The sequence below is a fragment of the Coffea eugenioides genome, chromosome 1 (genome assembly GCF_003713205.1).
Source record: "Coffea eugenioides isolate CCC68of chromosome 1, Ceug_1.0, whole genome shotgun sequence".
Classification (NCBI taxonomy): domain Eukaryota; kingdom Viridiplantae; phylum Streptophyta; class Magnoliopsida; order Gentianales; family Rubiaceae; genus Coffea; species Coffea eugenioides.
The window spans coordinates 24253333-24278289 of record NC_040035.1 but is presented as its reverse complement, the minus strand read 5'-3'; the positions used below and the strand labels follow the sequence as shown (position 1 = coordinate 24278289).

At 37.9% G+C, this 24957-nt stretch overlaps 1 protein-coding gene across 1 annotated transcript in view; it reads left to right on the top strand.

Moving 5' to 3' along the window:
• The first annotated feature begins 731 nt into the window (after positions 1-731).
• LOC113769243 overlaps positions 732-24957 on the top strand; it is a 36037-nt gene continuing 11811 nt past the window's right edge. Inside the window, exon 1 of the mRNA XM_027313712.1 lies at positions 732-1365. Coding sequence (XP_027169513.1) covers positions 732-1365 — 634 coding nt within the window. The remainder of the gene's footprint in view (positions 1366-24957) is intronic.

Genomic DNA, 24957 nt, shown 5'->3' with positions numbered 1-24957 from the left:
AATTGCCTAACTTTAACCTAGGTCCTGATGGAATTTTAAGGTTCCGAAATCGCGTCGTGGTACCTAGGAATGAAGAATTAAAGAGGAAAATTTTGGAGGAAACTCACCGTTCTAGGTATACGGTGCATCCAGGTGGTGGTAAGATTTATCAGGATCTCAAAAGTCTATATTGGTGGGATAATATGAAGGCGGAGATTGCCCAATTTGTACAAAAGTGTCTTACGTGCCAACAAGTGAAAGTTGAGCATGAAAAACCGTCGGGTTTGTTACAGTCTCTAGAGATCCCTGAATGGAAGTGGGAGCACATAACGATGGATTTCGTATCAGGGTTACCACGAACTCAAAAAGGTCATGATGCGATCTGGGTGATAGTAGACCGATTAACTAAGACCGCACATTTCTTGCCAGTTAATATGAAATATTCTTTGGAGAAACTTGCTAAACTCTATATGGATGAAGTGGTGAGACTACATGGGGTACCAGTGAGCATCGTATCCGATAGAGACCCCAGGTTTGTGTCTCGATTCTGGCAAAAGCTGCAAGAGGCTCTAGGAACTAAGTTGAACTATAGTACAGCGTATCATCCTCAAACCGATGGACAATCTGAGAGAACCATTCAAACTGTTGAAGATATGCTGAGAGCCTGTATTGTAGATTTTGGAAGGAGTTGGAGCCAAGATTTAACCTTGGTTGAGTTTGCGTATAACAATAGCTATCACTCTTCTATTCAAATGGCCCCATATGAAGCATTATATGGACGAAAGTGTCGATCGCCAATTCATTGGGATGAAGTAGGAGAGAGGAAGATTATTGATTCGGCTACAATACCATGGGTTGAGGAAGCCTACGCAAGGGTAAAGGTGATTCGTCAGAGGCTTCAAACAGCCCAAAACCGACAAAAGAGTTATGCCGATCATCAGAGGAAGGATTTAGAATTTGAAAACGTAGATAAAGTGTTTCTTAGGATTACTCCCTTGAAAGGAAAGATTGAGGCAGGAAAAGGGAAAAAGTTGCAACCGAGATATATAGGACCTTTTAATATACTCCAGCAGATAGGGAATGTGGCTTATCGACTAGAGCAGCCAGCTAGCTTGTCTCGGATTCATGATGTGTTCCATGTTTCTTTGCTTAAGAAATACCATCCGGATCCGACTCATATTTTGCCACCAGAAGATATTGAACTCGACGAGTCTTTAACCTATGAGGAACGACCCATTCGAATACTGGATAGGAAGGTGAAGGACTTGAGAAACAAGCAGATTCCACTAGTTAAGGTTCTATGGAGACATCATGAGGTGGAGGAAGTAACCTGGGAGCTGGAGAAAGACATGCAAGAGAAGTATCCCGAGTTGTTTACAACTAAATGTATGAATTTCGAGGTCGAAATTCTCTTAAGGGGGAGAGAGTGTGAGGACTTGCAAAATTCCTTATATTTTTCTTAAAAATTCCCTTTTATTTGGAAATTATTACTTTATAATAGCCTGACTACCCAATCACTCCACAATAAGTGCAAATGAACATAGAATTAAGGGTTTTACCTTTCGTTTTCAAGTTATCGCAAATCAGGGTTTTACGCCTATCATGGTGTGACTATCCAGTATGGAGTGGGGATCAAATTTGGTGAGTAAGAGTGAGTTTTAGATTATATTATGTGTGTGATTAGAAGTGATAATAATAAGTTAGTGAATTATAAGATAAAACCCTAGTATACGCGATTTAAGGAAAATCTGCTCGAACCGACGGGTATCGTTCACTACCGATTGAACACACCACTTGACAATTACTTTCTTACCAAAAAATCTCGTTGATATTAGTGCAAAATATCAGCCGTTCGTGAGTTCGTGACATGATCTGGAGCACCAACGTTGCTCCCCCTTATTGTTGAACGTTGAATGTTAAATGATCTATTTGAGCGTTGGGGGTTCAAGTGTTATGACTTCACTGGCTCACGAGAGCAATAAACGGACTTTTGTTCTTTGAATCATGACATCATCGAAAGGATCGAAATGCAATATTGTGAAATATATTTGATTACTGATTTTGCTGGTTACTCGCTGAGCTTCTAGCTCACCCCAAAAATATTTTATTCCCCTCCACAGGGCTCAAGGCGAAGGAAGGACTTGTTGTGCTTATTCACATGATGGATGGCCTATATTTTGTACAATTTGGATTTGGAATCATTTTATGTATAGTTGGGAATTGTTTCCGCTGCATTTGTGACATGTAATTATTGGAGAATGTGATGTAATATTTGAGTTTTATCTTGTAATCTGTTTGAGGATTGTAGTGAACGACTGAGTCCCGGTGAGAGCTGGGCAGGCGGCCCGCCGAACCCTTTGGTTCGCCTTAGGGGGAGGTGGGGCCGTCACAGTTGGTATCAGACAGCCCCACCTCCCCCTAAGGCGAACCAAAGGGTTCGGCGGACCGCCTGCCCAGCTCTCGCCGGGACTCAGTCGTTCACTACAGTCCTCAAACAAATATAAGATAAATCTCCATATAACTCAAATATTACATCAAATTCTCCAATAATTACATGTCAAAAGCAAAGCGGAAATAATTCTCAACTATACCTAAAATGATTTCCAAATCCAAATTGTACAAAACATAGGCCATCCAGTCACGTGCACAAGTACTACAAGTCCTTCCTTCGCCTTGAGCCCTGTGGAGGGGAATAAAATATTTTTGGGATGAGCTAGAAGCTCAGCGAGTAACCAGGAAAATCATTAAACAAATATATTTCACAATGTTGCATTTCGATCATTTCAATGATGTCATGATTCAGAGATCAAATGTACGTTTAGTGCTCTCGTGAGCCGGTGAAGTCACAGCACTTGAACACCCAACGCTCAAATAGATCATTTAACATTAACATTAACATTAGGAGGGAGCCCCTTTTTGAGCTCCAGATAAACATGAACATGAACCACAAACAGAGTGGAGACGTTGGTGTCCAGCACAAGACTTTCCCAGAACTCATTGAAGCCAAAATCATATCATGAATTCACATGCAAGCACGCATGAGATGCAATCGAGTAAATAATGCAAGAAACATTTCACAAGTACTTTGAAAATAGTTTAGGGTCACTCACCTCCATGGCTCAGAAACCATCCATCATATATCATTGCCTTGCTCAAATCCGAGTCTTAGATCACAAACTCAATGCAATAAGTCCCTTCAAAGTTCGGACAGCACTTCCCCTAAATTTGCTAACTTTTCCAGCCATCATGGCTTCATTATCCTCAGCCAGTCCCAAAGGTACACACACAACAACAAGTTCATCCAATAGCCATTCAGCAAGCTCCAAGTAGTACCAGTCAAGCTAGGGAAAAGTCCGGAAATGAAAGTTAAGCTCAAAACCAGAAAAATAGTTTTTGACGTCATTTTACGGTAATGGTACCAAAGGCACTACGATTGTCGGATGAAGGTACAAGACCCACCGTTTCGAAGCTAAGAGACAGGGTTACAATATTGCAGAAGGTCACTCAACCCAGTTCCGAGTGTAACCAGGTAAAAAATGCAAGATACCATACCAGAATCACAAAAACAGATTCACAAAACGCATTCTAGCGGAAACATCATAACTCAGGCTCTCCAAGTCCAAATCCAGAAATTCCAAAACCAGCTGAAAGATAAGAAACAGGGATAAATTTCATCAGAAGACCTCAACAACCAATTCGGAAGAAATTCCAGCCAAAACAACCAATTACAGGCGCAGTTCTCAATTTCGGGTAAAACCAGAACAGCAATAGTAATTTCGACTTATCTCATTCTACACTACTCCGATTGACCTGAAATTTTGTAGGAACCTCTAAACTGTCATTCCCTACAACTTTCATGTTTTGAGATAAGGCCAATTCGTTCTCTATATAGGACCTAAAAATTCGGACAGAATGCTCCCTTAAGAACCCTAGGTTTTTCAATTTTCTTCCAAAACAGAAATTACTTGCAATCTTCCTCTTTTTCCACCTTCTAGAATCATTATATACCATTTACAAACATCATAGATAGCCACACAATCATGTTCATATTCAAACAGAAAAATCCCCAAAAAATATAAAAGTTCATCAATTCAACCACAACTCAAAATATAATCCATAAAATGGCATCTCTTACTACCACTAAGCATGATTTAAGCATCAATTAAGAGAGGAGGGTGGTTCTTCACAACTTACCTTGAACACAAGAGAGAGAGAGCTATTGGTCACCTTAACTTTCCAAACAACTCCACCAAACAACTCACAAACACTAAGTGAAGAGGTTTTATGGAGTAAAACTAAAATTAAACGGTTAAAAGTGAAGATTAAGCAAGCTTGGAGCAAAGAAATTGGAGAGCTTTTCTTCCCTTATTGCTTGAAGGTGGTCGGCCATATGAAGCTTAGAAATGAAGATATTTTGGGTCATTTTTGGTTATTTAAGTCAATGGTAAGAAAGGTCTTAAGGTAAGCCCAATCAAATGGTGACACTTGTCACCTTTAGGTTTAAAACTTATCTTTTTGTCTCTCCAATACAAATATCTTAACACTTTGTAAAATAATATCACTTAATACAAATTTTCAACAAGTTGTCAAAAATATAATGCATTTACCGCACTTGCGGGTCCCACGTTCAAAATACGCTTTTAATTTCTCAAAAATTAACCGATACTAGAAAAATCATTTTCAAACTATCTTTGCTCATAAACTTTATCTGAGGAATTTTTCTAATAAAGAAAATGTAGAAAAGGCGGGCGTTTAAATAAAATAAACACTAGAAAATTAGAAAATTTCCGGGTTCTCACACTCATTCTTTTCGGGGCGTCACACATACTCAGCTTAGGTTGGCCAAAAATGTTGACCAAAAACAACAAGGGAAAAGAAAAAAATTTGAGAGTTAATCTCCAAGCGACAAGTGGCGGTCATCTAAAGGTTGTTGTCCAACTAATTTCTTCCATATTTATCACCAAAAAACCACTCAAATTGCCCTTCATTCCACCATACCAGCTGTGAGAGAGAGGGAGAAAAACAAGAGAAAGAGAACTTCAATTCCATCTTGGGTTGAGCTTGATTGAGTGAGAAAACAAAAAAACTAAACCGATTAACTCATAAATTGAGAGCTTAGGAAGCTTGGGGAGCTAAATTTCAGAAGGAGAGGTGAAGGATATCTCTTGCAAGCCCTTTTATTGAGATATTATGGCTGACCATCCTCTCTCTTTCCCTTAGTTTTGTTTGAGTTATGTAGTAACTTGTATTCTTGCTTTGTGATGCCTAATCTAGGTGATTTTGATGATTGTAGTGGTGAATTTTGAGTTAGGGTTTTGAATGGTTCACTTATAATTCTTTTTTTTGGGATGGTACATGGTGTATATAATCTTGTATAGGATGTTGTGGTAGTGGTTTAAGCTAGAAATGTGAAGTTTACCCTTTGAATTTACCAAATTCCAGATTGGAGTATTCATGTGACCCTGTTTTAACCGGTTCTGTTTGACCATGATGGAGGCCGAATTAGGTTTTGTACAAAACATAAAAGTTGTAGGTAATGATGTTTTATAGCTTCCTGTAAAAGTTCAGCTCAATCTGAGTACTGTATCACAATAAAAGACAAAAATACCCCTGACTGCCATAGGTAGAGCTCTGTGGACAGTTTTGACATTTCACTAATCTGACCTCATTTTTTCACCCTGATCCGTACTGAATTAGCATTTGACCAAAACATAGAAGTTGTAGTAATATGTTTTAGCTTTCGAAAGCCCCTGAAAATGCCTCAATCGGACTTCGGTAACCTGAGTTATTGTCATTTGAACATAGTACGGTTAACTAGCCTGTTGGTGAGATTCTGGTTCTGTAATTTGAAAATTTGACCCAGATACACTATGAACAGGGTTAAGTGGTCTTCATCAAAGTTGTAGCCCCCTGTCTTAACTTCTAAACGGTATAAATTCCACCTCAATCTGATAAGCGTAGCTTCAGTTGTGACCGATATGCTAGGAGACATCGAATCTGTTTTTTGTTTTATGACTTACATCTCATTTCCGGACATTTTTTTTCTAGCTTGATTTTGTACTTGTATGACATTGACCCTATTGAACGGCTATTGTAATGAGATTATTTTGTGTGTGACTTGTGGACTGATTGAGGAAATGAATGAAGCCATAAATCGCTGGAAAATAGGTAAATACAAAGGGCGTGCTGCCCAAATTTACGCTCGAGAGCTAGGTAGATATACTTGCGACTTGAGTAAAGCTTGAGAGCGAATACCACTTGAACCTTCTAGGATCTTTGCGTCTTCTTTTATCGAGGTATATAAGTTAGAATTTGACTGAACTTGTACCTTTGGGAAATGAAATAACGACTACTAGAAATACGTCTTCCTCGTTCTTTCGACTCAAATGGTATTTTCAAGTATAATTGCTACAAAATTTCACAGTTTGAAAAGCGAGCAAGTGTTTCACGAATATTCTCCAAATGAATTTCAGTTACTTGATTCTTATTGAACGAAACGTTTAAGTTTCGAATCTTAGTCATTTTTCAAAGTTCTTAAACAAAGTTTTATCGTAGATTTGGACTCCAAACCCGGAGTACAACCCAGACGTGATCATTAGAGGCACTACATTTTGGTGAGTGCTTCCAAATATCTGATTGAACTTGACATTTGTGTTTAATACTTGACCAATGTAATTACATGATATATAAGTGAATTGATAGGGCAAGAGTGTACTTTATCGCACTTGCCCTAATGTGATTTTGTGAGAACCCAGAAAATTATGTGTATCCCCTGAATTTATTTCATTTTATTTGCTTTGATATTTATTATATATAACGAATAAATGATTAAATTAAATGCCTAATTGAATCTCTATAAAATTGAGAATTTAGAAAATTTCCTAGAATAGTGTAGAAAAATTTTATGAATTAAATAAATATATGGCATGCATATCGTAATTTATGTCATTTGCAAATATTACTAGACACGTAGCATATACTATATAGCTCAATAAGTACATGTCTAATAAGTTTTTCTTAAAGTTAAATGTGTGAGAATCTACTAGATGAACGTAAGAAAATTTTCATGTGTTATTTAAAATTTAGTGCATGTCCCACTTTATTTTCTTTTTGTTATTGAATGATTTATAGGTCTAAATTGTCCCTTTAATAAATGAGTGAGTCGATAAACATCTTAGGAGGATTATATCATTTACACCATAAAACGTTAGTATTATTTAGAATATGTTGTGGTATTAGAAGAAAAAAAAAGAAAGAAAAGAAAACGTGGAAGATACTTGCCTTCACACCTGTCCAAACATTACTAATATAATTATATTTATATTTTATATTTCTTAAAATTTATATATATATATATAAATATTGTATTCTCATCTAATTGCCTTGAATCTTTGGTTAATCTAACGGTTGACTCGTGATTTTTCGTCTATTGCCTCATTCAATGTTTTTGCACGTTGGTCTTCTTGGGGTAATAAACCAATTAGTCCAACTAGCGAGGTAGGTGCGATGAATTTTGTGAACTAGAGGGAAATTTGTACAAAAGGGTCATTGTACTACAAGATGTTAACAGTTAATGAGATGAGAGATAGATATTAAGGTGAATTATTGATAAAGGGATAGACTTAATTTGTAATTGTGCCATTAATCCATTTGTCAAATAAAGTTTTGACTAAAACTCTTGTGACTCAAAAATATCTTGACCAAGAGCTCCCTAGACCAACCTTCAACCGAGAGAGAGAGAGAGAGATAATTTGCTCATTGCATGATCAGCCACAATTTTTGACCGAACATATTTGACCAAGACAAAAGTCTTAAAACCAACCCCTTCTTGTATTCCTCTTACCTTATAGCCGAGAGAGAGAGAGAATTGAGAGAAAACAACTTCATTCTTTCTTCCCCTCCAAACAGCCGAGAGAGAGAGATAGGAAGAATCCAATTCTTCCTCCTCCTTCGATTGCTAAAAAAAAAAAAACCCGAGAAAAAAACTGAGAGAAAGCCACAAGAGTAAATCAGGGACTTTCTTCATTCTTCAACCATGTACATCAGCCAAGAATAAGGAAAACTTCAACTCTTCTAGCTAAGAAAAATCGAGAGAGTGAAGGCAGAAAATTTCCAGCCCATAACCGTGAGGAACAAGAGGTAAATAGCTAAGTTTTTCTTTATTTTCCTTCTACCTTTGGTTTATAATGTCTTAGAATGAATTAGAACTGAGAAAGGAAGGAAATCACTGATAAAAGTTCTTCAAAGCTGGAAAAATCTGTTCAAAGTTACTGCATGCTACCCGATGATGAAAAGCTGCAATTTTTGGGTCATTTCTCTTTCAAATTTTGTTAGATTATGTCTTCATGCATTATATATATTCCATAGTTTACATATCTTGACATGGGTGCAGTACTTGACCTGAACTCAAGTGGAATGAGTGCAAAATATGAAGAAACTTTGCTGAATTTCTGTTTGGACACTACATGAAGGACCGATTAGTTTAGTTAAAAACTCACTTCATATAACTGCCATCTTCCTAATTCAGTCATCCATGTGTTATTTGAGGAGTTAAAACCAAGAAAAGATTGACTTTAAAGCAATCTCAAAAGCTGGAATTTTCTGCACAGCAAATCGGGAGGGAAAAGCTGCAATTTTGGTTATTTCTTTAAAAGTTTTGCCAAATTGTGACTGGAACTCACGTATTATGATCTGTCTAATGTTTAATATGATTGCAAGTTAGATTTGAGTGTAAAACAAAGAGATTATTGGAGGAAATTTCGTACTTTTAAACTGCTAGCTGCTGAAACTCCTTTATCTTGGCCGAGAGAAGAAAAAAAAAGAGTATTCCCCAACTTTTCTCTTCAAACCTTGGTTGTAAATTCTATATTGTGATTCAAAACACCTCAGAGAATAATAATTATCACCTGGATATTAAGTTCGAACGAGGAAAATAAAGAATTTTATGGAGAAAACTTGTTTTCCAAACTACCTACTTGCTGGAATTTTTCAACCTCAGCCGAGAGAGATAAAAGGGATATTTTCTGATATTTCTCTATAGATTTTGGGCTGTAAAATTTTGCATTAAGGTTGGTTACACCTTATAATATCATTAGATGGTCATGTATGTGAATTTTGGGGTGAAAATGTGATTTTTATTGCTGGAGTTTTGAGTAGGAAATCGCATGACTGTTATAACACTTTCCAGCATTAATACTGGAATCTGCCCTGTTTTTGTACTGCATGTTCGTCCATGAGAAAGGCCAAATCAGGTCTTTCTCAAAACATGAAAGTTGTGGAGAATGGAGTTAAAAATATGCCTGTTAAATTTCAACTCGATCGGAGAACTGTATCATGTGAAATGGCAAAACTACCCTTGACTGCCAAATGCACTGTTTAGTGGGCAGTGTTCTATTTTCTTTGAGATTGCCCATTTTGACCTTGAAAATGAACGAATTGGTTGTTGATGTCTTCATAAGACTTGTAGTTCTCTGTCTTAGCTTCAAAATGGTGTAAATTTTACCCCAATCCGATAAACGTAGTTCCAATTGTGACCAAAATGCTATAAGATGTCAAATCTGTTGTTTAGCCTTTTGTCTTCAAAACTGATTTCCGGTTGCATTATTAGATTTGTGTTGTAATTGGATGATTTTGGAGCCTAATTGAAAGGCTATTGTGGTAAGATTATTTGTGTGTGATTTTGGGATTGAATTGAGAAAAATAATGAAGCCATAAACGGCTGGAAAATAGGTAAACACAAAGGGCGTGCTGCCCAAATTTTCACTCGAAGGCTAGGTAGATGTACGCGCGACTTGAGTAAGGGTTTGAGGATGACTCTAACTCGAATCGTCTAGGGTATTCAAGTCTTCGTTCATAGAGGTATAGAAGTTAGAATTCGGCCGAACCTTGTACCCTTGGAAAAATGAAAGTAGCGACCACTCGAAATATTTTTTTCTCGTCTTTTAGACTCAAATGCGAATTTCAAAGTTTTAGTTGCTTCTTTAGCAACACCAAAAGAGCGAGCATGAATTTTTTAGAGTTTGATACGTAACATGAATCCTATCTAAATGAGTTTCATTTACTTGATCTGTTTAAAGCAAAACTCTTAAGTTTCGAACCCTAGTGATTTAAAGTTTTTAAATGATATTGTATCGCAGATTTGGACTCCAACCAAGGAGTTACAACTGAGAGTGATTTTGACAAGCACTAAATCTTTGGTGAGTGCTTCCAAATACCTGATTGAACTGGACACTTGTTTTCAATACTTGACCAATGTGATTGAATGATATGTGATTGATACAATCGGGCAAGGGTGTACTTTATCGCACTTACCCTGATGTGATATGTACTCATTTATTGTTGCAAATGACTTGATATACTTGTGCGTGACTTGTAAGTACTGAGCGGCAGTATGTACCACACTCGATCTGAGTGGGAGGTACCTCTCATTCCTGTCTCCGTACTTTTATCTTGATTCAGTCGATTGGAGATGTATCTCATCGACTTCTTTGGGACCCAAACCCCACTGGCTAGTTAATCGAGTCGAGCCGGCAAGGGCTTGGTCGATTAGATAACGAATCATGGGTATCTAGTTTAGTCGAGTGGAGTGTCATCTCCTCGACTAATCGGTATACTCGAGTATTACCACCAGTGTTTATCTTGGAGTTCGGGCCCGGTAAGGGGTTTGGTTGGTGAACGGAGATTGGAGTTAAGTGGTGTACTACTGGACTAGTTACCTTACTTGAAAGTTGATGGAATGTCAACTACTATATGATCAAGCTATGGTGGAGTTGGTTTACAAAAGCAACTGTATCCTTTTATGTGAAATACTGAATATTTAATGCTTGGCCATATGAAGTATTATTGCTTATTTTCTTGAATTGTTATACTCGCTATTTTACTATTCGGATACTTTCACTTTTAATTAATGGTCAATTTGCTATTTGGAACCTCACTGGGCTATTAGCTCATTCCACGCCATTTGTTTTCCTTACAGGGGGTACGAGCGAGGCGTGAGACTTGTACAGAGTAGTCTAGTTTTGAATTTTGAAGTATACTCGCGCTAACACCCGACTAGAGTTGATTGTACTTGGATTGTAAACCCGTTATTGTATTTGGGCGTGTATAAGCCTTGTCGATGGATTTGAGCATCGATGTATATATTAAGTTTGAAATGGTTGTGTTAATTATTTTCAATGAATGTAAGTTATTTTCTCGAGTTATGAATGAGTGAGTCCTGGCGAGAGTTGGGCAAGTGACTCGCTAAACCCTAGGGTACGCCCTAGGGGGAGGTGGAGTCGTCACAGATGGTATCAGAGCTCCTATCGAGCTCGTGCCGGGAGAGGGTTCTCGGATTGTGGGGAATGGCCTATTTAGTGTTGAACTAATTACTATTGTTAAGGGAATTAGATATGTACGTTGGGTAGGAATCTCAAATATAGGTGAGTAACTCTTGGGACTGGCCAGCCTGAGCTGTGAATTATCCTATTGTCAGATTCTTGTACCCGAGTACCAGATATTTCATTCAATGGTGTATTTGCAAATTGTGAAGAATTTAGTATATTGCATTATGATGGAACTAGAAAGCATGATTAAATTTGGCAAAGTAGAATCGAAAGGACCAAGTCTAGCTTTTGAAAGTTAAAAGTGAAGAGCCACTAGTGAGATCTTGAAGATTAGTGCCAATTCTATTTTTAAGATGAATAAATTTACTAGTTGTTCAATGATAAATGGAATATATGCCATCTCTTACCTAAAATATAGGTTTAGACTTAGAATTTGAGTGAAATCGTAGTTTAAGTAAGAACTATGTAGTTGTGAACAGCTCTAAACCTTGAGGAGAGTTTTCAAAATTGAGGTGAGATAAGTTTGACGAATTTGCCATGTGAGGTGAGTTCTTGAAGACATTGTGGCTCCTTAAATTTTATTGGAGGATTATTTGGGGCTAATGTCCAATAGGATAAAGATAACTAGTTGTTAGGTTATTAGAAAAGCCAATGTATGAAATGTTTGAGATCATTTAGAATACTTAAGAGCCATTGATGTACTTAAGTAATGAGTGTGATACCCCGAATTTTTGGACAATGTTTTTCCCTCGTTCTTTTAAAATTTCGATCTATTTCTTTTGTTTTGTTTTAAAAACATTGTTTTTTTTATTGGACACTTTAAATTGAAATCAAAACCCTAGTTTTACTTGTGACTAACAGGTTTTCTTAAATCCCTCATATTTTAGTTGAAACCCTAATTTTAATCTGTGAAATTGTAAAATGCATCATATTTTACTTAAAATTCCCTTTTATTTGGAAATTATTACTTTATAATGGCCCTTCTACCCAATCACCCCACAATAAGTGCAAATGAACATAGAATGAAGGGTTTTCCCTTTTTGTTTTCAAGTTAGCGCAAATTAGGATTTTATGCCTATTCGTAGTGCGACTATTCGATACGGAGTGTGGATCAATTTAGTGATTAGGAGTGAGTTTTAGATGATATTAAATGTGTGATTAGAAGTAATAATAATAAGTAGTGAATTGTAAGTGAAAACCCTAGTACGTGTGAGTTAAGGAAAAACGGTGAGAACTCAATATTTTTCTTATTTTCTAGCTCTTATTTTATTTTCGAGCAGACATTTTCTATACTTTCCTTTATTATATTAATTTTCTCGCTATTATTATAAGGGACTTAAGTTCCAAGACATTTTTCGCTATAAGATAGTTCAGGTGACATTAGTAGTGTATTTTGAATGTGGGACCCGCTAGTGCGATACATGCAATATTTTGTTTTACAACTAGTTGGTGAACTATGGAGTTAATTGCAAAGGTTAAAAGTAATTGGGACCATAGTGTGAGGCTTAGCAAAGTAAGATATTAGTAACCTTGAAGCTTCTAAGGTCTTCCTAAGCTTAAATTTGATTGGTGGAGGAAAAGTGACCTTTGACCTTAGCTTAAATATCTAGGATGTTAGTAAATGAGAAGGAAAACAAAGCAAAAACTCATAGAAAATAAAGAGAGAGGGCCGTGAGCCTTGAGGAAAACCAAGAGGAAAGAAAACTTCAATTTCATCTTGGGTTTTGCTTGATTTAGTGAGAAAACAAGAAAACTAAACCGATTAAACTCTTTCTTTAGTTCTTAAGAAGCTTTGTGTGGTGAAACTTTGGAGGGAAAGGTTGTGATTCTCTCTTGCAAGAAGCCTTGGTGAGGTATTATGGTTTTCTATCCTTTTCTTGCATTTAATCTTGTTCAAGTTTAGTTAGAAACTCTTAATCTTGCCTTATGACGGTAAATTTGTTAGTTTGGAATGAGATGTTGGATATGGAGCTAGGGTTTACATTTTCAGCTTTGATTATAGTTATCTATCTCTTAATTGATGTTATTGAGCTAGTAGTTGATGGGTTTGTTGATAGAGCACTTGTTAGATATGAATTTATAGAGTAAAGGTGCAAATTTCAGAATTTGGAAACCAAGCTACCCTGTTCTGCCTGGTTCCAGTTCACCATGTTAGATGCCAAATTAGGCTTAGCATAAAACATGAAAGTTGTATATAATGACTTTTTATAGTTTCCTGCAAAATTTCAGCTCAATCGGAGCAATGTAGCCTGTGAAAAGACCGAAATACCCTGACTGCCCTAGGTGAATCCAGTGATCAGTTTTGAATATTTCACCAATCTGGTCGTGTCTTTTCACCATGATATGTACTGAACTAGTATTTAGCCAAAACATTAAAGTTGTAGTTCTATGTCTTAGGTTTCCAACGCCCCTAGAATCACCTCGTTTGGACTTCGGTAGCCTGAGTTATGGTTGTTTACGTATAGTTCGGTTAACTAGCCCTAATGTGAGATTCTGGTTCTGTAAGTGGCAATTTTTGACTTAGATACACTACAAAATGGACTCTGTGGTCTTCATAAAAGTTGTAGGAATTTGTCTTAGCTTCGAAACGGTATAAATTTCACCCCAATCCGATAAGCGTAGCTTTGGTTGTGTCCGTTACGCAAAACAACGTCAAATCTGTCTTTTGTTTCTTGACTCAACCTTCATTTCCGCACATGCTCCTAGCTTGATTTTGTACTTGTATGACTTGGAGCCTATGGAATGGCTATTGAAATGAGATGATTTTGTGTGTGACTTTGGGATTGATTAAGGAAAACAATGAAGCCATAAACGGTTGGAAAATAGGTAAATACAAAGGGCATCCTGCCCAAATTTACGCTCGAGGGCTAAACAGCTATACTTGCGACTCGAGTAAGGCTTGAGAGCGAATATCACATGAACCATCTAGGATATTTGTGTCTTCTTTTATCGAGGTATATAAGTGAGAACTTAGCCGAAACTTGTACCCTTGGAAAAATGAACTTAACGACTAATAGAAATACGTTTTCTTTGTCACTTCGACTCAAATGGAGATTTTAAAGTTTTACGAGTGAGTATAAGTTTTACAAATATTTTACTTATGTCTTTTGGTTTAAATGTACTCTTTTCACTGCCAAAACCATATTTATACTTTGTACTAGTACGTATTCGAATTTTCTTTGAATCACTTAAATCTTTGATGGTTGAAGCATAATGTATTCTTTTCATTATATTAAGGTTCATCAGTGACTAACGGTATTATCCGGAAGGATATTTTGGATATTATTTTGCGTAAATAGGTGAGTGTTCCTTGTTTGTTATATTTTCATTGACTATGTGGCTTGTTCTTGATTATATGACTTGTTATGAACGAATGATAATATGTTAAATGTTTTCAATGATTGCTTAAAATGAGTTTTCTAGGCGAGTGTGTACTTTATCACACTCGACCAAAATGAATGTGAAATTTTCAATGATTAAATAATTAAATGCTAGTTGCGCATGAATGTAAGCCGTTTGGCTGAACTGGGCCCTTGCCCTTCGTTACTGATCGACTCGAGCTAGAAGCGGACTCGGTCGGGTGATTTAGTGACCCTGGGTGAACGTTTGGTGTACTCGAGTATTACCTTGTAGTCTGGTGGAACCTGGCCAACGTCCAAGAGGGGGTGAAATGAAATGAATGAACGAAATGAAGGGTTTTACTTATCAAAATGCATTTTCAAACGAATGGAGGAATAAGGAAATGAAGGGAGAATGAATGAATGGCTCCATGTGAGCACGTATCCTTTTAATGACTGTTATTATTGCTTTATATTGTCATGTTTCTGGAATTACTTGCTATCTATGGTTAATGTATTGAACTCATTGTTTGTTTATGTGTCTGGAACTTCACTGGGCTTTTATCTCATTCCGTTAGTTTTGTTTTCCTTACAGGGGATGCGAGCAAGGGCGAGAGACTTGTATAGAATAGCATAGCCTTGTCCTTTTGAAGATATCTTTTCCAGTTGTACTCGCTCTAGTGCTTAGTTAGGGTTGGAAGTATTGGGAATCTAAAGCTTTTGTACATTTGGGATTGTATTACTTTTGAGATAGAAATGAATGTAAGTAAGCGTTTCAACTTTGGGAATTGGTTTTGTTTTACTTTTCCTCGAGGTTTTGTCTTATTTTATCTGAATAGAGTGATCGAGCCCCGGCGAGAGCTAGGCAGGCAGTCTGCCGAACCTTTTGGTTCGCCTTAGGGAAAGGTGGGGCTGTCACAATGAGCATGTTATTTGATTTGATATTAGACGTTGTAGATCTACAATTTACTAAGGAATTTTGATTAGTGTTACTAATGGGGTAATTGGATTAGTAAATGCACTTGAACGATTGTCACCTTGACTATGTTGGGATGATTATACACGGTAGTCAGTATAAAATAAACGTCTATTAATGGATAAGAGTAAGTCAAGACTCAGGTTAATGGTGCTTTAACTATTAAGGCAAGGCTTAGATGGATGAAATAAGAAAATGAATTATTTTGCAGTGGAATTCAGAGAAATGTAATACATGGAATAGGTGGTGATTATTAGGGCAATGATGTTATCGTTGCAGTTTATGAGTCTAAAGAAATATTTATCGTAACATGTGTTACAAGTTGTGGATATAACAATTATTGATAACAAGAAGCAGGAAAGGGTGAGAACATGAATAATATGTTAAAGTTAGTAAATTTGATCTATTTGTCAGCTCATGCGTTTAGAAGAAAGGACGGACTAATGATGAAGCCATGACTTGATAGATCTAGTGAATGGGATGATATTATTGGGATATTTGAAAAAAAAACTGAACTTTTGTGAATAAAGGTAGGAATTTTAGGGATCTACCAGCTCTATTATGGATAGAAACCAATAGGTTGGGATGATTGAGTCGGAACTTTGCCATGTTTGGATATTGAATATACTTAAAAAGACTTGTTTGACTTCTTATTAAAGTGTACTTGAGCTTGATATATGCTGTAATTGACTTTGTTATGTGGTGTAATTTAATTGATCATGAATTTGCTTTGTATTAATGATATATATGGAGTGAATGTGTTTCTGGGTTACAGCTACCTCCAATTGTATGCATGCATAATTGATTATTACATATTTGTAAATCGACTAGTTGTGAGAGATATAGAGTTTAGGGAACGATAATGTCAGGTTTAAAATGTTAGCATAGGTATAGATTGTTTCATTAGGTATAATGCCCAGTTGAATTGTATAACTAAAGAAATTGAATTTTATATACTTGGGAAAGTAGCCGATACAATACTTAAATTGGAAAGGGGAAAACGCTAAGACACCAATTTCTTTGGTTAAGATCAGGTGGAAACATGAATGATTGGAGGTTGGAAGGAAATACAGAAGGAATATCTGAAACTTTTCGTGATTAAAGGTTTCAATTTCGAGGACGAAATTTTTATAAGAGGGGAAGAATGTGAGAACCCGAGAAAATTATGTGTATCCCCTGAATTTATTTCATTTTATTTACTTTGATATTTATTATATATAACGAATAAATGATTAAATTAAATGCCTAATTGAATCTCTATAAAATTGAGAATTTAGAAAATTTCTTAGAATAGTGTAGAAAATTTTATGAATTAAATAAATATATGGCATGCATATCGTAATTTATGTCATTTGCAAATATTACTAGACACGTAACATATACTATATAGCTCAATAAGTACATGTCTAATAAGTTTTTCTTAAATTTAAATGTGTGAGAATCTACTAGATGAACGTAAGAAAATTTTCATGTGTTATTTAAAATTTAGTGCATGTCCCACTTTATTTTCTTTTTGTTATTGAATGATTTATAGGTCTAAATTGTCCCTTTAATAAATGAGTGAGTCGATAAACATCTTAGGAGGATTATATCATTTACACCATAAAACGTTAGTATTATTTAGAATATGTTGTGGTATTAGAAGAAAAAAAAAGAAAGAAAAGAAAACGTGGAAGATACTTGCCTTCACACTTGTCCAAGCATTACTAATATAATTATATTTCTTAAAATTTATATATATATATAAATATTGTATTCTCATCTAATTGCCTTGAATCTTTGGTTAATCTAACGGTTGACTCGTGATTTTTTGTCTATTGCCTCATTCAATGTTAGAGAACACCACCGCCCCTTGTAATTGATCAAACAACTCATCGATGTGCGGTAAAGGATATTTATTCTTAACGGTTACTGCATTCAACCCTCGATAATCAATGCATAACCTTAAACTCCCGTCCTTCTTTTTAACAAATAACACTGGAGCTCCCCACGGTGACTCGCTCTCATGTATGAATCCCCGTTCCAACAAGTTTTGCAACTGAACTTTTTACTCCTTAAGTTCAGCAGGTGCCATTCGATAAGGGGTTTTCGAAATGGGAGTACTTCCAGGTGTTAGGTCAATCTTAAATTCAATCTCCCTTTCGGGTGGCAATGACCCCAACTCCTCCGGAAATGCGTCTGGATACTCATTGATCACCGGCATGTCTTCTAGTTTCATTGTTTCTCCCGGGGTGTTAACTAGAAAAGCTAAATAACCGCGTGCCCCATGACTAAGCAATTTTCTAGCCCTTATTCCCGAAATGAATGCAGATAAGGCTAACATACCAGTCACGTCTAACTTTAAAGTTGCCTCACCTGGTATGCAAAACTCAATCACCTTCAGCCTACAATCTACCTGACCATGATAATGAGCTAGCCAATCCATGCCTAGAATAACATCGTACCCCTTAATGGCTAGACTTATGAGGTCGACTACTAATTTCCGTTCACCAATCCAAAGATCACAATTTTTATACACCTCATTCGCAAGTAAAGTTTGGTTACTCGTAGGTGTTCTTACTTCTAGGTCATAAGGTAGCCTTTCAAATTTCACATCAATTCCAAGCATAAATGTAGGGCTAACAAAGGAATGAGTGGCACCAGGGTCTATCAGAATTTTGGCTAAACGATGGAAAACAGGAATCGTACCTTCCACGACTTCCGTCGGCTCAGGCACCGATTACTGGTCCAGCGACTACACCCTTGACCTGGCCCCTCCTACGGTGGTCGATCTCTGGTTCGATTTTCCAGCCGACTGAGCATCGCTGATTAGCGGGCAGTTAGCGATTTGGTGCTCCGTGCCTCCACACCTTAGGTACTTCCGGGACTTTCTCCAGCAATTATCCTTGGTGTGGTTTGATTTTCCACAATATCCACACGTCACTCGGGGAGTGAAGGTCTGGCACCCCTGTGGACCACTTCTCCCCTGTCCACTTCCACCTTGGCCTCCCCTCGGCGTACCTCCCCTCGAAGTACCTCCCCTCGAAGTACCCGTAAACCTTCCACCCCCTGCTCTATGACCGGCTTTAAGGGGTGGTATGTTTCGATCACTTTGTGCCGGCCTTTGACTTCCATTAGGCGCCCCTTTTCGTTTCGCATGAAAATTCCTCACTTGTGCCCTGGCAATCTCTATCCTCTTGGCCTTTTCCAAAACCTCAGTAAAAGTATTGATCTGAGCTGCCGCCAAGGCCTCCTGTATTTCCACATTGAGCCCTTGAACAAACCTCCTTATCCTCCTTTGCTCCGTGGCTATCAATTCAGGAGCAAATTTAGACAACTTCATAAACTAGGTTTCATACTCGGAGACACTCAAAGTTCCCTGCCAGAGCTTAATAAAATCGTCCTCTCTCTTCTCCTGGACGATAGGTGGGAGGTATTTTTCGTTAAACTCCTGCACGAAGTTCAACCAGGTCCATGTTGTTCCCTCTCTTTCCCACTTAACTCTAACCACATTCCACCAAGCCCTGGCCGGACCTTCGAACTGAAAAATAGCGAATTGTACTTGCCTATCCTCCGCATATTTCAAAGCGGCAAAGATATTGATCATGGTCTCTAACCATTTCCCGGCTCCCTCAGGGTCCGGTCCTCCCAGGAACTTAGGAGGAGAGAACTTTTGAAATCTCTCAAGGACTCTATCTTGTCCCATATCGGGATCCCTAGGTTGGTTCACAGGGGCTTGACCCTGTTGCTCTACTAAATGAGCAAGAATATTCGTCATTTGTTGGATCGCCGTCGCCACCTGATCCCCCCTTCCACTCGGGGTCCCGACCCTGTTGCTCTACTAAATGGCGTGGAATGAGCTAAAAGCCCAGTGAGGTTCCAAATAGCAAGTTGACCATTATTGAAAAGTTCACGTATCAAAGTAGCAAAGTAGCGAGCATAACCAGTCCATAAAAGTGAGCAATAACACTTCAAATAACAAATCTCAAAATGAGCGAGTGTAAAATTCTTTTTCTAAAAGAAACAATAACACTACGAATAACAATCAAAGTATAAGGATACAGATGGCTCTCAGGAGCCAATTTCCCATTGCTTCACCAGAGCTTGATCAAGTATTAGTTGACACTCCGTCAACCTTCAAGTAAAGTAACCAATCCAGTAGTGCTTCGCTTAACACCAATCCGTCCACCATTCAACCCCCTTACCAGGCCCGAACACCAACTAAACACTGGTGGTAATACTCGAGTATACCAATTGGTTGAAGATATAACACTCCACTCGTCAAAACTAATGACCCAAGGTTCGTTATCTAATCAACCAAGCCCTTGCCGGCTCGACTCGATTAACTAGCCAGTGGGGTTTGGGTTTCCAAGTAGTCACTATAGTCGATGACCAATCGACTTAATCAAGAGAAAAGTACGGAGACAGGAATGAGAGGTACCTCCCACTCGTATCGAGTGTGGTACATACTGCTACTCAACACTTACAAATCAAGCACAAGTACAAATACAAGTATAGGTCTGATATGAACTCGACCCAACAAGAACCTATCTTGAAGAACCAAGTCCATCAGGCAGTGGAAGGATCTATCTTGATCAGGCTATGGAACAATAACTACCTTGCTAGACCTAAAGAGAACCCGTCTCTCAAAACCTAGTGGATTGGTTATTTGTTATGGAACAATGACTACCTTGCTAGACCTAAAGAGAACCCGTCTCTAAAAATCTAGTGGATTGGTTATTGGCTTGAAAGAATAAGATCATCTTGCCTTGAACACCATAAGTATCCAAGCTAAATACTTGATACTGTTCAAGAAGAAACTCAAGTTCCATCAAGGAACTCCATAAAAGGAGACAACTCCCTTTTTATTAATTCATCTTCAATATCATGTGCCTGAATAGTTAAATAAAGTTGGCTATTTATAGCCTTACAAGACTCAAAACCCTAATCTCAATTGGAAACAATACAAACTTCCTTATTTGACTTGACACAACTTCCTAAATAAATTTGGAAGCAATTAACTACTTTCCTAAAACTCTAATTCAATTAGAATAGGAAACTAACTGACTCAATTGGCATAACTATGGTCAACATGACCTTAGCCTTTATTTCCCTTAATAACTCAAGACTAACTAACAAGTATTGCTGGAAACTTACTTAAATAAATAACAAGAAATAAGCATGACAAATCTTCAATGATTCTTGAACCCGATTGCACCATCAACCATCAATTGAATTTCCTTGAATTTGAAGGGAATCCAAATCTTCATGTTCTCATCAAGGTCAATACAAATCAAGTCACTTGTACAAGTATGAATGAGATATCAAGTGATTAGTTAAGTTAGGTCAAGTGCGATACAGTACACACTTGCCCAACCAAATCAAGCAAATCTTATCCGATCACGTTGGTAAAGAATTTAATCAAGTATCAAGTTCAATCATGTATTTGGAAGCACTCACCAAAGATTTAGTGTTTTTCAAAAATCACGTTCAGGTGTAATTCCTTGGTTGGAATCCAAATCTACGATACAATATCGTTTAAAAGCTTGAAATCAACTAGGGTTCGAAACATAGGAGTTTCGCTTCACGAAGATCAAGTAAATGAAACTCATTTAGATAGGATTCATGTTACGTATCAAACTCCAGAAAATTCATGCTCGCTCTTTTGGTGTTGCTAAAGAAGCAACTAAAACTTTGGAATTCGCATTTGAGTCTAAAAGACGAGAAAAATATAATTCGAGTGATCACTACTTTCATTTTTTCAAGGGTACGAGTGTGATAGCCCCACTTTCCCCTAAGGCGAACCAAAGGGGTTAGCGGACTGCCTGCCCAACTCTCGCCAGGACTTACGAGCAGTTACATGCGATCGAAAGCGTTCCAGGAAAGTAAAAGCGCGCTCGGACAAGCCAAAATCACAAAATAAAACAAATGAAAAATCGGAGCCGACATGAATAGTGCCAGGCATAGCAGAATCCGGTCGGAATCCAACCAAATATCATTCAAGCAAAACACCTTGAAATTCAATATTTACAAGCCAAATAACATACAAAAGCTATCCAACAAGTTTATACATGTACGGTTTGCAAATTTACAATTCAAAAGGAAGGTCGGATCTAAAACCGACTAGGGTTTCATTCATTGAGGAGCTATTCAAAATGTATTCACAACTAGTTCAACTCGGCACCCAACTATCAAAGCCATTCCAAAAGTATTCAAATTCCTGTAAGGAAAACAAAAGGAATAGAGTGAGCTTACGCCCAGTGAGATACTATCACTCAAGCAACAAAGTTCATATAAGCATAAAGCTTTTCATTCCAATTCATCTACTAGGAAGTAAGCCAAGAGCACACATCAAGAGAATTGGTAAAAGGATACGGACGGCTCTCAAGAGCCCCTTTCCTCGCTTGCATACTTGATCGGATCTCATTGACCCTCCGTCAATGTTTAAGGAGTAACCAAACGTAGACTCCACTTTACTTCCATTCCTTCCACCCAACATCCCCCTATCGGGCCCGAACTCCAAACAGTATAAATTTGGTAATACTCGAGTACACCGGAATCGAGAGTCTCATACTACAAGATTCCATATAACAGTCCCCATGGCTCGTCAATTTTCACGACCAAGCCCTCGCCGGCTCGATTCAATCGACTACCAATGGGGTTGAGCTCAGTAGTAACAATAATGGTCGTTGGATACTCGTCCAAACGACACCAAATCCGGTGTATTCATATACCATCAAGTAATACAGTAAACAGTCGTATAGAGGACATAAAGAGTGAGAGTGATCAAGTACACCCTCGCTTTAATCCATTTCCATGGTGCAAGTAACATTCAAAGCATCAATTTCAAGTATAGCAAAGCCACATAGTAACATACAAGTGAGTAGTACACTCACCAAGCAAGTAAATGATATTTCATACACTTCCGCCCAAAGAGCGTCTTGAACCACCGTCACGCCCTAAAACAGTCAAACAAGCACAATGAAGCACAATGAGACTCGAATACGAGTCATAAACCAAATCCACATACTATCAAAAATAAGGCTCCATTAGAACGTATAAGTACCAAAGTAGGCTAGGAAAAATCCGGAAATGAAAGTTAAGCCCTAAAACCCAAAAATAGTTTTGACGTCGTTTAGCGTATTGGACACAACTGGCACTACGATTACCGGATGGAGGTGCAATATACACCGTTTCGAAGCTAACAGAAAGGGTAAAATGTTGAAGAAGGCCACTCAGTCCAGTTTGTAGTGAAACTAGGTCAAAATTTCAATGTACCAAACCAGAACCGCATAAACAGGTTAGCGAACCGCATTCTGGTTAAATAACCATAAATCAGGCTACCAAAGTCAAATTCAAGTGATTCCAAAGCCATCCGAAAGCTAAGATACCAGGCTATATTTCTTAAGATACATCAACAACCAAATCAGTATTATTCCCAGTCAAACTAACCAATTACAGAAGCGGATTAGCAGTTCGGACAGAAACAGGGCAACAGGGGTATTTCGGTCTTTTTACAGGCTACGCTTCTCCGATTGAGCTGAAATTTTGTAGGAAACTATAAAATAGCATTATATACAACTTTCATGTTTTAACCCAAGGCTAATTCGGCCTCTAACTGGGGGAAACAGTACCAGGCAGAATGGGATTAAATTGCAACCCTAATTCCGAAATTTCCTTTCAAAGCAGAAATTTTCCGCAAATAGCCACATTTGATGCACTCTAGCCTCATTCTAAAACATTCCCAACCATCATCCATGGCCAAGCAATCTTAAACATATAAAAACAGAAAAATCATGAGTAAATAAAAAAAAACTCACCAATCTCAACCAAAATCATGCAATAGCCCACAAAATCATCTCTTATACTACTACAAGCCACAAATTTAACATTCTTAGGCACAAAAGAAAGGTTCCTTAGCTACTCACCTTGCAACCAATGAAGGAAGACAACTTAGCACCTTAGCCTTCCAAACAACTTCACAAATCACCTCACAATCACTAAACTAGGGGTTTTTATGGAGAAAATTCAAGATTAAACGGTTGGTTTGTTGGATTGAGCAAGGTTGGAGCAAGAAAGTTGAGAGAGTTTTTCTTCTTTTCCTCTTGAAGAGAGCCAGCCAAGAAGCTTGAAAATAAAGATGATTTTTGTGACGACCCCACTTCTCCCAAGGGCGAACCCAAGGGTATCGGCGGGCCGCCTGCCTAGCTCGCGCCAGGACTCAAATCTTAAAGCAATAAAACTAGATAAATCGAAAGAGCACTATATACAATATATATACGATCCCAAAAGTTATATTGACATCTTCAAAAGTCTCGAGTCAACCCACTCTAATACAATATAACCACAACCAGTAGAAGATAGACCCTAAGAAGGGTCCTTATACAAACCACCAAAACAAAAACAAACATCCTAACTGTTTAACTATTACAAGCCAATCTAACTATACTAGTGTACGAGCCAAAAGTCCCCGCGTCGGCCCCTGCTAAGGAAAACAAATGGAAAGGGGTAAGCTATATGCTTAGTAAGTAAACAAGGCGAAAGCATAAATTTCACGTAGCAACAATTATACAATAAGAGTAAAGCAAAAGCAGAAAAGAACAACATCATATAATAAGGATACGGGTGGCTCCAAAGCCAATTCGTGTGCCATGTATGATCTCCTGCCGACACTCCGTCGACCGCAAATAATAGTCCGTAGAACCCCGCTTGTACACCCACCGAGCACCTTATCACCCTCACTGGCCAGTCACCTCACAAACTTGCTCGAGCGAACGAAATTGAACTTGCGGCGCAAGCTCGGTTCACAAACTTGGTCACCTTCTCGGTGAACCGGATTCACAAAATTGGTTCATAACATGAACCTACAAACTTGGTGACCTCAGACTAAGTTGGACTGATTTCGACCAAGCCCTAACCGGCTCGAATAGTCCATACAGGTCTTAGATCGGGCCCACGAACTCGTAAACTTCACAAACTTTACTCGAAAGTCGCCCCGAGCCACAAGCTCAAGGGTTTTGGTTCCAAAAGGTTCATATACATATGCCAAGTACAATTATACATTCAAATTAGGGTTTAGGTCGAGTGCGATAAAGTACACCCTCGCCTAAGTACCCTTTTCACACATCTCAAACACATAGCAAAGAAAACACACCAAACTGGCCTGAATACTTACTCAGACTCTGAAATAGTAAAAACACGTAGTCGGATCGAAATGAACAGCTAGTAGTGGGCCCCACCAGTTCCGCCCACCTCACCACCGTCTGAAATAGAAGATTGTGTCACATAATATCGCAAACGGCTACTATCGTGCCTAAAACAAGCAAAACGGCAAAAATGACACGCGTGCACGTAAATATGA